This window comes from Leucoraja erinacea, chromosome 3, assembly GCF_028641065.1.
Source record: "Leucoraja erinacea ecotype New England chromosome 3, Leri_hhj_1, whole genome shotgun sequence".
In the NCBI taxonomy this organism is placed as follows: domain Eukaryota; kingdom Metazoa; phylum Chordata; class Chondrichthyes; order Rajiformes; family Rajidae; genus Leucoraja; species Leucoraja erinaceus.
The window spans coordinates 16,900,754-16,916,214 of record NC_073379.1 but is presented as its reverse complement, the minus strand read 5'-3'; the positions used below and the strand labels follow the sequence as shown (position 1 = coordinate 16,916,214).

Below are 15,461 nucleotides of genomic sequence, written 5' to 3'. Positions count from 1 at the left end.
CGGGAACAATTTTCCTGCATCTAGCCTGTCCAACCCCTTAAGAATTTTGTAAGTTTCTATAAGATCCCCTCTCAATCTTCTAAATTCTAGAGAGTATAAACCAAGTCTATCCAGTCTTTCTTCATAAGACAGTCCTGACATCCCAGGAATCAGTCTGGTGAACCGTCTCTGCACTCCCTCTATGGCAATAATGTCCTTCCTCAGATTTGGAGACCAAAACTGTACGCAATACTCCAGGTGTGGTCTCACCAAGACCCTGTACAACTGCAGTAGAACCTCTCTGCTCCTATACTCAAATCCTTTTGCAATGAAAGCTAACATACCATTCGCTTTCTTTACTGCCTGCTGCACCTGCATGCCTACCTTCAATGACTGGTGTACCATGACACCCAGGTCTCGCTGCATCTCCCCCTTTCCCATTCGGCCACCATTTAGATAATAGTCTGCTTTCCCTTTCGTTGTCTAATGCATTTCGTTGTCTCTGTACTGTACACTGACAATGACAATTAAAATTGAATCTGAATCTGAATCTGAAGTCGGAGCACAGAGAGTAGATGGTCAATATAAACAGGTGTGGGGGGGGGGGGGGGGGGGGGGGGTTGTGACAGTCCATTAAATGATAGCTCGATGCTGGTGAGATGAGGAACAGAGAGATCTTGGAAAATATTCAAAGGTCTTTGAAAATGGGACACATATGGATCATTTGGTAAGGAATGCACACGTGACTGTGGCTGGAGTACTGTGTGCAGCTCTGGACACTCAAGAATGATTTGATAGTGCGAGAGAGCGTGCAGAGAGGATGTAAGACATTGTGAGGGGTTGTGTGGACATTATAGGTAGATTGCAAGAGACGTTTGCTCATATTTACCTAGATTTACATACATACCCAGAAAGTGGTGAATAATGTCAATGCACTACCTCAGAGTGGTTGCAGCATTTATGAAAGGCCTTTATAAGCACATGAATAATCTCTGCATAAAACTGTGGATAGAAGGCAGGGGACCAAGCGCTGGGAGATGGGGTTAATAGGGAAGGGTGCCCAATGGTCAGTATGGTTGATTTGGGCCAAAGGGTTTGTTTCTATGCTGTTCAATTCAATGACTAATGATCACATAATTTAAAAAGAGACTAAATAAAAACATGGGTAACAGTAACTCAGTGGGCCAGGCAACATCTCTGGAGATGGATCGATGACATCTTGGATCAGGACCATTCTGTCTGAGTCGGTTGGAGTCTGAAGAAGGGTCCCGAACCAAAGATGCTGTCTGACCAGCTGATTAACCCTCACATAGAAAAATAGGTGCAGGAGTAGGCCATTCGCCCCTTCGAGCCAGCACCACTATTCAATATGATCATGGCTGATCAGCTACCCCTTTCCTGCTTCTTCCCCATATTCCATTAGCCCTAAGAGCTAAATCTAACTTCTTCTTGAAAACATCCAGTGAATTAGCCTCCACTGCCTTCTGTGGCAGAGAATTCCACAGATTCACAATTCTCTGGGTGAAGAAGATTTTCCTCATCTCAATCTTAAATGGCGTACCCTTTATTCTTAAACTGTGACAGCTGGCTCTGGACTCCCCCAACATCGGGAACATTTTTCCTGCATCTAGCCTGTCCAATCCTTTAAGAATTTTATATGTTTCTATATGATTCCCTCTCATAGAAAACATAGAAACATATCCTAAATTCCAGTGAATACTAGCCCAGTCGACCCATTCTTTCATCATATGTCAGTCCCGTCATCCAGGGAATTAACCTGGTGAACCTACACTGCACTCCCTCATTTGCAAGAATGTCCTTGGTCAAATTAGGAGATCAAAACTGCACCCAATACAACTGCAGTGGGACCTCCTTGTTCCTAAACTCAAATCCTCGCAATGAAAACCATTAGCTTTCTTCACTGCCTGCTGTACTTGCATGCTTACTTTCGGCGACTAATGTACAAGCACACCCAGGTCTCGTTGCACCTCCCCTTTTCCTAATCTGACAACATTCTGATAATAATCTGCCTTCCTGTTCGTGCCACCAAAGTGGATAACCTCACATTTATCCACATTTTACTGCATCTGCCATGCATCTGCCCACTCATCCAACCTATCCAAGTCACCCTGCAGCCTCATAGCATCATCGTCGCAGCTCACGCTGCCACCCAGTTTAGTGTCATCCACAAACTTGGAGATGTCACATTTAATTCCCTGGTCTAAATCTTTAATATATATTGTACATGACTGGGGTCCGAGCATCGAGCCTTGCGGCACCCTGTGTCTATGTGTGTTTTGTAAATTAGCATCTACAGTTCCTTATGTCTAAGTAAAACACGCTGGCTAACGATAGCGCATTAGCGGTCATAACGCTAGAATTACAGGAATGTGGAGATCTTGCCGACTTTATTTCTGTTATTCTACCCCTGCTCCTGATTGAAAAGGTTAATTATTAAGAACATCAGGTAACTCATTTCCCTTCATGACAGGAAATCCAAGAGGTAGGATGAAGTGTTTTGTAAGAAAATAAATTGGGAATTAAATATCTGTGTGTGAATGTCAGCAAATTGTTTGACCTAGAATTAATGCCTTGTTTCATTTGCAGAGGGTAGAATATTTGTTTATTTATATTCATCCCTTTTTACAGGCGTGAGTTGCCATTTACAAAGACAGGGCATCTTGTAAACCTATGGAATGAAAACAAACCAGTCAAAATTGGAAGGGATGGGCAGGTACATCAAGATTAACTTTTCAGATTTGTGCTAGTTTTGGAATTTGTTGCCTTTGAGTCATTGTTGTTTATTTCTGCAGGAAATTGAACCTGAGTGTGGCACGCAGCTTTGTCTTCTATTTCCACCGGATGAAAGCATTGACTTGTATCAATTCATTCATAAAATGCGGCACAAGCGAAGAGCGCATTCTCAGCCGCGATCAAGGGGGCGGCCTTCTCGGCGTGATCCTGTCCGGGAAGTGGGAAGGTTAGAAACGTTCTTTGGACTGATAGTAGGCACTTGTATTGGAATAACATGACGGAGCACTAAGAGTCGCCAAAATCATGGTACCAGCGATACAGAAGATCGTTTTTAAATCCTCATGCCAAGCTGCATGGACCAGTCTGTGGCTTCATTGAGGATTACACAGCCTACCGTTGACAGCTGTGGGTGCTATCGCATTGGCTTTTCGTCTTCAAGAGTAAAAGTGGAGCCAAACGTGGTTAAAGCATAAATGTCCAGAATGAACTATAATTAAAAAAAAGGGGGTGTTTTATGTTATTTTGAATACAAGTTCAGCGTAGTACATCCTGTATACAATCTGCGTGGAGGGAGTGTGAGGCATTCTGTAGAAGTAATTAAATCTTGGTGTGATAGGTGGAGTGTATATTTTTAATGGTAAACTTGCTTTTATAACATCTTGTGAAAGCCTTTTTTTTCCAGGTACATTCCTGTGGATAATAATGTGGCCTGGGACTTAAAAAGGATCAGTGTCTGTTAATTTTGCAGAAGATGACATCTCATGTTGGGTTAAGTTATTTTTTCTTCTTGGTGAAGAAGAGCATTAAGTGTGGGACTCTTTCACTTGGTGCTTCACCATGGTCACCGTGACGCATACACCGATTGAAAGTATTCCTTAAAGTTAGTCACAATGAATACATTTCCATCAAGCTGCTGAGCTTCTGAAAACATCCACGTGGTTAGGTTTTTTTTAATAAAAAAAAAGGGAAAATCGATGGCCCTCGGAGAGCTGGCAACAAACCAGAGAGTGGATGTTGCTGAGTCCGTGTGCGATCTTCCTAGATGTCCACAGTGCCTCTGGACCTGTACAATTTGAAGCCACCTCACTGAGCACTACTTACGAACAGTATACAGTTTCCCTCCTAATCCTGGGGGGAGAAAAGGGGTGTTTACACGGTGGAAAAAAAGCGGAGAATTTCAAAGAACTGATGTAACCACTGTGCTTAGTGCCTTTGCCTGTAGCCAACTACCAAACGACAGATTTAAGTCTTTCAATGCCCTCCACTCTGTCTAAGGACTATGGATTGATGTAGTTTGCTGGGATACAGCCTTTGACCAATGTTTCCTTCCATGAGAAGCACCTGTGGTAGGTAGAAAATAATCAACAGTGGCCCATTTCTTTGATGTAGTGGACTGTCGATATAGGTAGGAGGAAACCTGGCAGTGCCCCTCCCTTTGGCTATATGGACTGTGCGGCCAGCTGTCTTTTGAAGTTATAAGCCGAAGGGCTCGCTGTGCTAATTTAAAGGTCTTTGTGAATGGAATTTGTTTATTTGCACTGGACTGCAGTAGCATTGCTACCACAACACCTACGCTCAGCCTGCCAGGCCCTTCTTTTATGTTTGTGGCTCACGCATCATAAGTCATTAGTTTGGACTGCTTTATGAACTTTACTGTCAAATTAAAATCTTCGTTTGCGTGGTCAAAAAGCAACGACAAGAAGCGGTATGTTCTTCTTTAACCAGAATTTTTATATAAACTTGCTATTGTTTCCCTTGTTTTGTTTTAAATAATAGGGTGAGAAAAATACAGTTTCTTTAGTACTCATGTTACCGGGCTGAGGGAGCTTTTTAATTTTAATTAATTGTAACTCTGAGCATTCGGCTGTAATTTCTGCCTCGTCAAAACTGGGTAACCTGTATGAACATTGATTTAATCGAGCATGCGATCTCCCAAGCTTCTGCTCCATACCATTAGTTAATAGTCATTTTACCCTAGTATCAGATTGGGTAGCATTATTATTCTTGAAGCTTTTGTGCAGATGTTGATTAACCTGCAACATGAGATTGATGCAGACTAACTGCTTACACCTCAGCTCAGTAATGAGACCAGATATAGAATTAATGAATTTTTCTCACTGCAAATGGTTTTTGTGCCTTTTTAAATTTAAATAATGAAATTCTTTGCAACAGAAAACTAGAGTAAAAAATTGATTATGAACATAACAGACCATCGTTTTTCCTGATAATTTTGGACAAACAAGGCTTCCAAGGAATTTTGTTGACAGTTTTATATATCCAATGTTTTCTCCCCATAAAGTTAGGAAAGTATTTTGATCTTGCACATTGGAATGAATCACCTTGTTTGAAATAGATTTCAGTTTCTTGATATTTTTATCCATGTTTATGCACTTTCTGCTTTGTTAAACGTGACAGCACATTTATCAGAAAGAATAGGATAATTGTTGAATATTTAAGCTGTGTGTTTAAAGTTTTATAATCAAGAACTTTGGTTTCACTGGGGATATTCTGCTGTCTGATAATATTTTTCAACTATTGTTTCAAACCATGTGTGAATATATTGAGCTATTGATCAGAATCACTAAGAATGAACAAAAAGATCTATTGTGTAATATATGGATTGCATTCTGATTTCATGAAAATGTTTTATTTAAGCTTTCTGCTGCTGTAGTAACCACAGTGAGTGGTCTAAGTGGGAGCGATTGGGAAATGCAGCTGTACACATTGGCACTCTAAGGTTGTAATTTACTCTGGATCTTTGTTTGTGATGTCAGATCTAATTTGATGGTCTTTCTGCACTGTTTTAAAAAAATGGGAGGTTTACAGATTCCTTTCTCTTGTATTCAGGTTTGAATCTGCTGTTAGAAGAACACCATGCACCAAGTCAAATAGTTCAGTATATATTTCAGTAAAATAGGACAGTCATCCAACTAATTTGGTAAAACTCATTTGTACAGTTATTCTGATGGTGAAGTGCAAGAAATTTTTGCATCGCTTGATTGCAGCCTTCAATTTTTTTTTTTGCATTTGGTCGTCTTTTCAATTGTATTCATGTTTTTGTTGTTTTATAATGATTCTGTTTACCTAATTTGCGTAGGCATCGACCAGAAGAGTTTGAGTCGTATAACGCCAGAAAGAGACCAAGGATTGACTACCCACCTGAATTTTCACAAAGAACAGGTCAATATCTTGTAGCGAATTCAAATCCGAGTTAGAAATGTGACATTTCAATGAACTCTACCTACCCCAATGTGCACTTTGTTTTCTACCCATTCAAAAATGCTACTGGTCGCAGTCTTGAATCTAAGAACAATTAAGATTGCCACTAAAATCGTGCCACATGATATCCTTGGGTTTCTCAAAATAAAATACGACTAAATAATTGTAACTTCAGGTAAGTGGGCATTTGTTATGCTGAAAGGATTCCCCTTGGTTTCTACTTCAGGTGCTGATGCTTTTAACTAACTTAACCAGTTATCAGAGGAAGTTTATAAATTATTGAAAAGATATAGGCAATAAACTGATAAAGAAAATGGCTTTTAGAAATGGACCACATGGTCAGTAGGATAGTATGAGTATAGTATTTAAACAAGGTACTAAATGAGTATCTTGCATCTGTGTTCTCCAAGGAGAAGGACCTGGAGGACAGTAAGATCAGCAAGGGGTAAACTCGTATGTTAGGCAGTTTGAGATCGGAGCATGATGAGATCTATCCTAGGTTTTTGAGAGAGGAATGTTGGAGCCTTGACAAAGATCTTTGCATCTTCTCCAGCTGCAGACTAGGTCCTGGAAAGCTGGAGAGTGGCCAATGCTGTTCCTCTATTTAAGAAGGAAAGCAGAGAATGCAGGAAGACAGTGAACCTCATGTCAGTGGTTTGGAAACTACTGGAGAGGATTGCTCGGGGTAGGGGTTGCACTCATTTGGAAGATAATAGATTAATTAAGGACTGTCAGCATGGCTTTGTCCGTAAGAGGGCACTCACCTCTTACAAAGATTTTTGAGGAGGCGACAGGTGATTGGTGAGGGTAGGGCACTGGATGTTGTCTATGTAGGTTTTTGTAAGGCATTTGATGAAGTCCTTCAAGGTAGGCTGGATCTGGAAGTATAAGGTGCGTGGGATCCATGATGACTTGGTTGTTTAGATTTAGCTGCCTTACTCATAGAAGAGAGGGTTGTGGTGGAAGAATTATTCTGGCTGGAGGATTGTAAGCAGTGGAGTTATGCAAAGATCTGTGCTGGGACATCTGGTTGTGATTTGATAAAGGACTTGAACATAAATGTCGCCAGGTTGATTAGCGAGCTTGCAAATGACGCCTAAATTTGTATAGTTGTGAATAGTGGGAAACGTTAGCAGAAGATACAGTGGGGTGTCGATCAGCTACAGCGATGGGCAGAGAAATGGCAGATGGAGTTTCATCTGAGCAAGTGCGAGGTATTACACTTTCGAAGGTCGGATTTAAGGGAAAGTGCAATGAATGTTAAGACTCCTAACAGCATTGATGTACAGAGGGTTCTTGGAATCCAAGTCCATGGCTTCCCAAAGTGACAATACAATGTCAAAGACTAGAGGGCATAGCTTTAAGGTGAGGGGGAGAGCAAGTTTAAAGGAGTAGATCAGGGCAAGTTTATTTAATCAGTGGTTACCGGGAATGCTCTGTCGGGTCGAGATGGAGGCATGTAAGAGCCATTTGGGTAGGCACATGAATATGCAGGGAATGGAGGGATATGGATCAGGTGCAGGCAGAGGAGATTGCTTGAACTTGGTGGCATTTTCGGCATGGACAATGTGGGCCTCTTTCTGTGCTGCACTGTTTCATATTTACATTTTTTTGCTTTTCGACTGTGAACTCCAGCTTTCAATTGTAACTGTTGCCTTTCTTTCATAAAATGTTATCACCCAGTTTGATTTTGAATCTCCGTATCATTCAGGACGGAATCGCTCATGTGTGGCAATTAGTTTGTTATTAAAAGTGTTCCAGTTATATGGATCCTCGAAAATGACTGCTGAATGTTTTTGTACACCCTGTTGAAGATGATATTTGTAATCGCATGAAATGTAATACCACGACCTACATAGGTTTTGAATTTTTTTCTCTATTTTGTGATATGTTGTTTGGTGGAACCTAGTTTAATATAACCATTGGGAATTCATTTGTAGAGGTGAACGTATCCTCTGCTGGAAGTGTGCTTATCTGAGTTAATATTCCAGAAAATTCCCAATAATATGAAATCTGCATGATATATTTAAGACTAATCAAGTTTATTCATCACATACACATACGAGATGTACAGTGAAATGAAAAGTGGCAATACTCGCAAATTTATAAATATAACAAATATATCCTTGGTTGACTAAAAACATAGTGACAACGTGTTTTGCTCCCAAATAGTTTAGTTTATTATTGTCCTGTGTGTGGAAGTACAGTGAAAAGCTTTTGCTTGCATGTTCCCCAGTCAAAGAAAAGACTACACATGATTACAGTTCAGACCCGTTTGAAGAAGGGTCTCAACCCGAAATGTCACCCATTCCTCCTCTCCAGAGATGCTGCCTGTCCCGCTGAGTTACTCCAGCATTTTGTCACTTTTACAATTAAGCCATCACAATGCATAGGTAAAGGATGAAGGGTATAACATTTAGTGCAAGATAAAGTCTGATTAAAGATAGTTTAAAAGTCTCCAATGGGGTAGATGGGAGAAGGACTGCACTGATGAGAGAATCGTTCAGCTGGAAACTGTCCCTGAATCTGAATCAATGAATATTACATCGGTGAGACCAGGCGCAGGCTTGGCGATCGCTGCGCTCAGCACCTCCGCACAGTTCGCCCCAACACCTCCACACAGTTCGCATTAACCAACCTGATCTCCCAGCTGATCAGTATTTCAACTACCCCTCCCATTCCTAATCCGACCTTTCTGTCCTGAGCCTCCTCCATGGCCAGAGTGAGTACCACCGCAAATTGGAGGAGCAGCACCTCATAGTTCGCTTGGGTAGTTTACACCCCAGCGGTGTGAAAATTGACCTCCAATTTCAGGTAGAAACATAGAAAATAGGTGCAGGAGTAGGCCATTCGGCCTTTCGAGCCTGCACCGCCATTCAATATGATCATAGCTGATCATTCAACTCAGTATCCTGTACCTGCCTTCTCTCCATACCCCCTGATCCCTTTGGCCACAAGGGCCACATCTATCTCCCTCTTAAATATAGCCAATGAACTGGCCTCAACTACTTTCTGCGGCAGAGAATTCCACAGATTCACCACTGTGTGATAAAAAAAAATTCTCGTCTCGATCCTAAAAGACTTCCCCCTTATCCTTAAACTGTGACCCCTTGTTCTGGACTTCCCCAACATTGGGAACAATCTTCCTGCATCTAGCCTGTCCAACCCCTTAAGAATTTTGTACGTTTCTATAAGATCCCCCCTCAATCTTCTAAATTCTAGCGACTACAAGCCGAGTCTATCCAGTCTTTCTTCATATGAAAGTCCTGACATCCCAGGAATCAGTCTGGTGAACCTTCTCTGTACTCCCTCTATGGCAAGAATGTCTTTCCTCAGATTAGGAGACCAAAACTGTGTGCAATAATTCAGGTGGTCCCACCAAGACCCTGTACAACTGCAGTAGAACCTCCCTGTTCCTATACTCAAATCCTTTTGCTATGAATGCTAACATACCATTCGCTTTCTTCACTACTTGCAGCACCTGCATGCCTACTTTCAATGAAAGGTGTACCATGACACCCAGGTCTCGTTGCATCTCCCCTTTTCCTAATCGGCCACCATTCAGATAATAGTCTACTTTCCTGTTCTTGCCACCAAAGTGGATAACCTCACATTTATCCACATTATACAGCATCTGCCATGCATTTGCCCACTCACCCAACCTAACTAAGTCGCCTTGCAGCCGCCTTATTCCTCCTCACAGCTCATACTGCCCACCAGCTTCGTGTCATCCGCAAACTTCGAGATGTTGTATTCAATTCCCTTGTCCAAATCATTAATATATATTATAAATAGCTGGAGTCCCAGCACTGAGCCTTGCGGTACCCCACTAGTCACTGCCTGCCATTCTGAAAAGGACTCGTTTACTCCTACTCTTTGCTTCCTGTCTGCCAGTCAGTTCTCTATCCACATCAATACTGAACCCCCCAATACCGTGTGCTTTAAGTTTGCATACTAAACTCTTATGTGGGACCTTGTCGAAAGCCTTTTGAACGTCCAGATATAACTGGTTCTCCCTTATCCATTCTACTAGTTACATCCTTGAAAAATTCTATAAGATTCGTCAGACATGATTTACCTTTCATAAATCCATGCTGACTTTGTCCAATGATTTCACCACTTTCCAAATGTGCTGCTATTCCATCTTTAATAACTGACTAGCATTTTCCCCACTACCGATGTTAGACTAACTGTAATTCCCCGTTTTCTCTCTCCCTCCGTTTTTAAAAAGTGGGGTTACATTAGCTACCCTCCAATCCTCAGGAACTACTCCAGAATCTAAAGAGTTTTGAAAAATGATCACTAATGCATCCACTATTTCTGGGGATACTTCCTTGAGCACTCTGGGATGCAGCCTATCTGGCCCTGGGGATTTATCGACCTAACACCACTTGCTAACTAACCTGGATTTCACTCAGTGCCTCCATCTCATTTGACCCCCGGTCCCCTGCTATTTCCAGCAGATTATTTATGTCTTCCTTAGTGAAGACAGAACCAAAGTAGTTAGTTAATTGGTCTGCCATGTCCTTGTTCCCCATGATCAATTCACCTGTTATTGACTGCAAGGGACCTACATTTGTTTTAATTAATCTTTTTGTCTTCGCATATCTATAAATACCTTTGCAGACAGTTTTTATGTTCCTTGCCAGTTTTCTTTCATAATCTATTTTCCCTTTCCTAATTAAGCCCTTTGTCATCCTCTGCTGCACTCTGAATTTCTCCCAGTCCTCTGGTAGGCTGCTTTTTCTGGCTAATTTGTATGCTTCATCTTTTGTGTTGATACTACCCTGATTTCCCTTGTTATCCACAGATGCACTACCTTCCTTGATTTATTATTTTGCCAAACTGGGATGAACAATTGTTGTAGTTCATCCATGCGGTCTTTAAATGCCTTCCATTGCAATCAATTACCAGTCTATCTTGGCCAATTCACGTCTCATACCCTCAAAGTTACCTTTCTTTAAGTTCGGAACCCTTGTTTCTGAATTAACTATTTCACTCTCCATTCTAATGAAGAACTCAACCATATTATGGTCACTCTTGCCCAAGAGGCCACGCACAACAAGACTGCTAACTAACTCTTCCTCATTACTCAATACCCCGTCTAGAATAGTCTGCTCTCGTTGGTTCCTCTACATGTTGGCTTGGAAAACTATCCCGCATACATTCCAAGAAATCCTCTTTCTCAGCACCCCTGCCAATTTGATTCACCCAATCTATATGTAGATTGAAGTCACCCATTATGACTGTTTTACCTTTGTAGCACGCATTTCTAATTTCCTGTTTGATGCCATCCCCAACTCCACTACTACTGTTAGGTGGCCTGTACACAACTCCCACTAGCGTTTTCTGCCCGTTAGTGTTTCGCAGCTCTACACATATCGATTCCACATCCTCCAAGCTAATGTCCTTCCTTTCTATTGCGTTAATCTCTCTAACCAGCAATGCTACCCCACCTCCTTTTCCTTTCTGCCTATCCCTCCTGAATATTGAATATCCCTGGATGTTCAGCTCCCAGCCTTGGTCACCCTGGAGCCATGTCTCCGTGACCCCAACTATATTATATTCATTATTAACTATCTGCACATTCATCTCGTCCACCTTATTACAAATGCTCCTTGCATTGAGACACAAAGCCTTCAGGCTAGTTTTTACAATACTCTTACCCCTTATACAATTATGTTGAAATGTGGCCCTTTTTGATTTTTGCCCTGGATTTGTCTGCCTGACACTTTTACTTTTCACTTTGCTTACCTATTGCTTCTACCCTCATTTTACACCCCTCTGTCTCCCTGCTTATGCTCCCATCCCATCTGCCACATTAGTTTAAATCCTCCTCGACAGCACTAGCAAACACTCCCCCAAGGACATTTGTTCCATTCCAGCCCAGGTGCAGACCATCCTGTTTTAACTGGTCTCACCTCCCCCAGAACTGGTTCAAATGCCCTAGAAATTTGAATCCCTCCCACTTGCACCATTATTCAAGCCACGTATTAATCTGAAATATCTTCCTATTTCTATTTGGGTAGTACTTGCTTTCTCCATCCTACCCCTCCCCTTCCCAGCTCTCCCGCAGCCCACGGTTTCCGCCTCTTCCTTCTTCCCGCCCCACCACCCTCCCCCACCCCCACATCAGTCTGAAGAAGGGTCTCAACACGAAATGTCACCTATACCGTCGCTCCATAGATGCTGCCTCACCCGCTGAGTTTCTCCAGCATTTTTGTATACCTTCTGAATCTGGAGGTATATGTTTTCAAACTACTGTACCGTTGCCTGATGGGAGAGGGGAGAAGAGGGATTGACCAGGATGAGACTAGTCCTTGATTATGTTTGTGGCCTTGCTGAGGCAGTGTGAAGTGTAAAAAGTCAATGGAAGTTGGTTTGCTTAATGGTCTGGGCTGCGTCCATAACTCTGCAATTTCTTGCTGTCTTGTATATAGAGTAGTTCCACTTTATTTACATAAAGCTTTTCCAAGGCGGTGATAATAAATGCAGAATACTTGCACTGTAGAATTCAAGATATATTTAAAATGCCCATTTTCTATTCTCGAGGTCTATTCTCGAATCTATGCACTTCAGTGATCGATCTGGATCGGTATGTACAGAACCAGTGAGGTTATGAATGCCTAACAGTAAATTGTTACAGAATGTAGTTCAGGAATTTCCGAATTCCCGAATTATCCAGGTCTTTTCCCCTCTTATCATAGTGTTTGGTCGTGCCTGACTGAGAGTGTTGATTGCATTTGTTAATTATAAAATAATCTGCAATCTAGCAATCTAGAAAGACAAAATTCCAGCTCGATTGCTATCCTTCTGTTTAAAATATAATTCAGTGTCTAACTATGAACAATACCACCTGATAAATTTAGTTTAAAAAGTTTATGGGCTTATTAGCGAACGCTGCTACTTGAGTTTAAATGGCCCACTGGTTTTGTGTTTTTAATAGGAAGCACGGTTTGGTATTTGCAGAGAATTGCATGTGATTTTATCCTGCAATTAACTCTGAAATGAAATGTCGTCTGAATCTATGCACTTTCCCCCTAAAGTGCTAGGTTTTTAGCTTTGAACCAAGCAACTGAAGGCAGTTTGTAATCTTTACATATTACTAAATAAATGCTACAGTGCCCTCCATAATGTTTGAGACAAAGACTCATCATTTATTTATTTGCCTCTGTATTCCACAATTTGAGATTTGTAATAGAAAAAATCACATGTGGTTATAAAGTGCACATTATCCGATTTTAATAAAAGCCAGTTTTATACACTTTGGTTTCACCATGTAGAAATTACAGCAGTGTTTATACATAGTCCCCCCCATTTCAGGGACCATAATGTTTGGGACACAGCAATGTCATGTAAATGAAAGTAGTCATGTTTAGTATTTTGTTGCATATCCTTTGCATGCAATGACTGCTTGAAGCCTGCAAATCATGGACATCACCAGTTGCTGGGTGTCTTTTCTGGTGATACTCTGCCAGGCCTGTATTGCAGCCATCTTTAGCTTATGCTTGTTTTGGGGGCTAGTCCTCTTCAGTTTTCTCTTCAGCATATAAAAAGGCATGCTCAATTGGGTTCAGATCGGGTGATTGACGGCCACTCAAGAATTTACCTTTTTTTTTTGCTTTGAAAAACTCCTTTGTTGCTTTAGCAGGATGTTTGGGATCATTGTCTTGCTGTAGAATGAACTGCCGGCCAATGAGTTTTGAGGCATTTGTTTGAACTTGAGCGGATAGGATGTGTCTATACACTTCAGAATTCATTATGCTACTACCATCAGCAGTTGTATTATCAATGAAGATAAGTGAGCCAGTACCTTCAGGAGCCATACATGCCCAGGCCATAACACCCCCACCACAGTGTTTAACAGATGAGGTGGTATGTTTTGGATCTTGGGCAGTTCCTTCTCTCCTCCATTCTGATGTAAGTTAATCTTCGTCTCATCTGTCCACAAGACCTTTTACCAGAACTGGTTGCTCTTTTAAGTACTTCTTGACACACTGTAACCTGGCCATCCTATTTTTGCAGCTAACCAGTGGTTTGCATCTTGCAGTGTAGTTTCTGTATTTCTGGTCATGAAGTCTTCTGCGGACAGTGGTCATTGACAAATCCACACCTGAAGAGTGTTTCTGATCTGTTGGACAGGTGTTTGGGGATTTTTCTTTATTATAGAGTGAATTCTTCTGTCATCAGCTGTGGAGGTCTTCCTTGGCCTGTCAGTCCCTTTGTGATTAGTAAGCTCGCCAGTGCTCTCTTCTTAATTATGTTCCAAACAGTTGATTTTGGTAAGCCTAAGGTTTGGTTGATGTCTCTAACAGTTTTATTCTTGTTTCTCAGTCTCATAATGGCATCTTTGACTTTTATTGGCACAACTTTGGTCCCCATGTTGATAAACAGCAATAAAAGTTTCCAAAGGTGATGGAAAGACTGGAGGAAAGACTAGATGCTGATGAGCTCTCTTATACCTGCATCAAGGAGGCAATTAAACACACCTGAGCAATTACTAACACCTGTGAAGCCATGCGTCCCAAACATTATGGTGCCCTGAAATGGGGGGGGGGCTATGTATAAACACAGCTGTAGTTTCTACATGGTGAAACCAAAATGTGTAAATTTAATAAAACTAGGCAAAGTGCACTTTAACTACATGTGCTTTTTTTCTATTACAAATCTCAAATTATGGAGTACAGAGGCAAATAAATAAATGATGGGTCTTTGTCCCAAACATTATGGAGGGCACTGCATGTAGAATTTGTTTAAAAGTAAGGCGAGTGCCTGTTGAACCATTCTTGAAGGCATCGTAAGGCTCAAACGAATTGGTGACAATTGGGTGAATTCTTTGAAATACTCTTTGGACTGGGTATTTTAATATTTCTAGTGAATTGTTCTCACAAATGTTTGGTTCCCAACCTAATGAAAATACTTTAATGAATAATTAAGTAAGAAGCCCAATAATACTATTTCATTTATCTTCAGTTCCTATATAAAGTCTTTCTTTATAATGGAACTTCATTTATGCAGCACGGAATTGGGCCTCATGGCCCAACTAGTCCATGTCGAGCAAGTTCCCAAGTTTACCTGAGTTAGTCCTACTTGCCTGCATTTGGCCAGTATTCCTCTAAGCCATTGCTATCCATGCACTCATGCAAATGTCTCTTAAGGGCCTGTCTCATTTATGCTATTTTTTTAAGTGACTACAGGCGACTAGGCTGTCGCCACATGGTCGCCGAGGTGTCACCTGTATGTCGTGAGTAGTCTCCTCAGTTGCCCAAAGAGTCATATCATCTTTCTGCGACAGTGGGTTGATGCCAATGAGCGTAGCTTGACTTCTCCTGGCGTAGGTGCTGTCATAGGTTGTCGCCGGTGCTGACTTTGGTGAATTCCATTGACGTCTACCTACGTCAATCGGCGACAGGTACCGGTGACTGAATTGTCTTCAGTTGTCGCAGTCGGGGTCGTTGCTTGTCGTAGCTTGTTGCGGGTGGACGGAGTTGTCGCCTGTGTGGTCGTTG

General features: G+C 41.5%; 1 protein-coding gene across 5 annotated transcripts in view; it reads left to right on the top strand.

Moving 5' to 3' along the window:
- Positions 1–15,461, top strand: part of ythdc1 (YTH N6-methyladenosine RNA binding protein C1) — a 46,077-nt gene that overhangs the window by 24,289 nt on the left and 6,327 nt on the right. For all 5 annotated transcript variants that reach the window (XM_055632198.1, XM_055632200.1, XM_055632197.1 and 2 more), the window contains 3 exons: positions 2,629–2,713; positions 2,793–2,959; positions 5,831–5,913. In XM_055632198.1, coding sequence (XP_055488173.1) covers positions 2,629–2,713; positions 2,793–2,959; positions 5,831–5,913 — 335 coding nt within the window. The remainder of the gene's footprint in view (positions 1–2,628; positions 2,714–2,792; positions 2,960–5,830; positions 5,914–15,461) is intronic.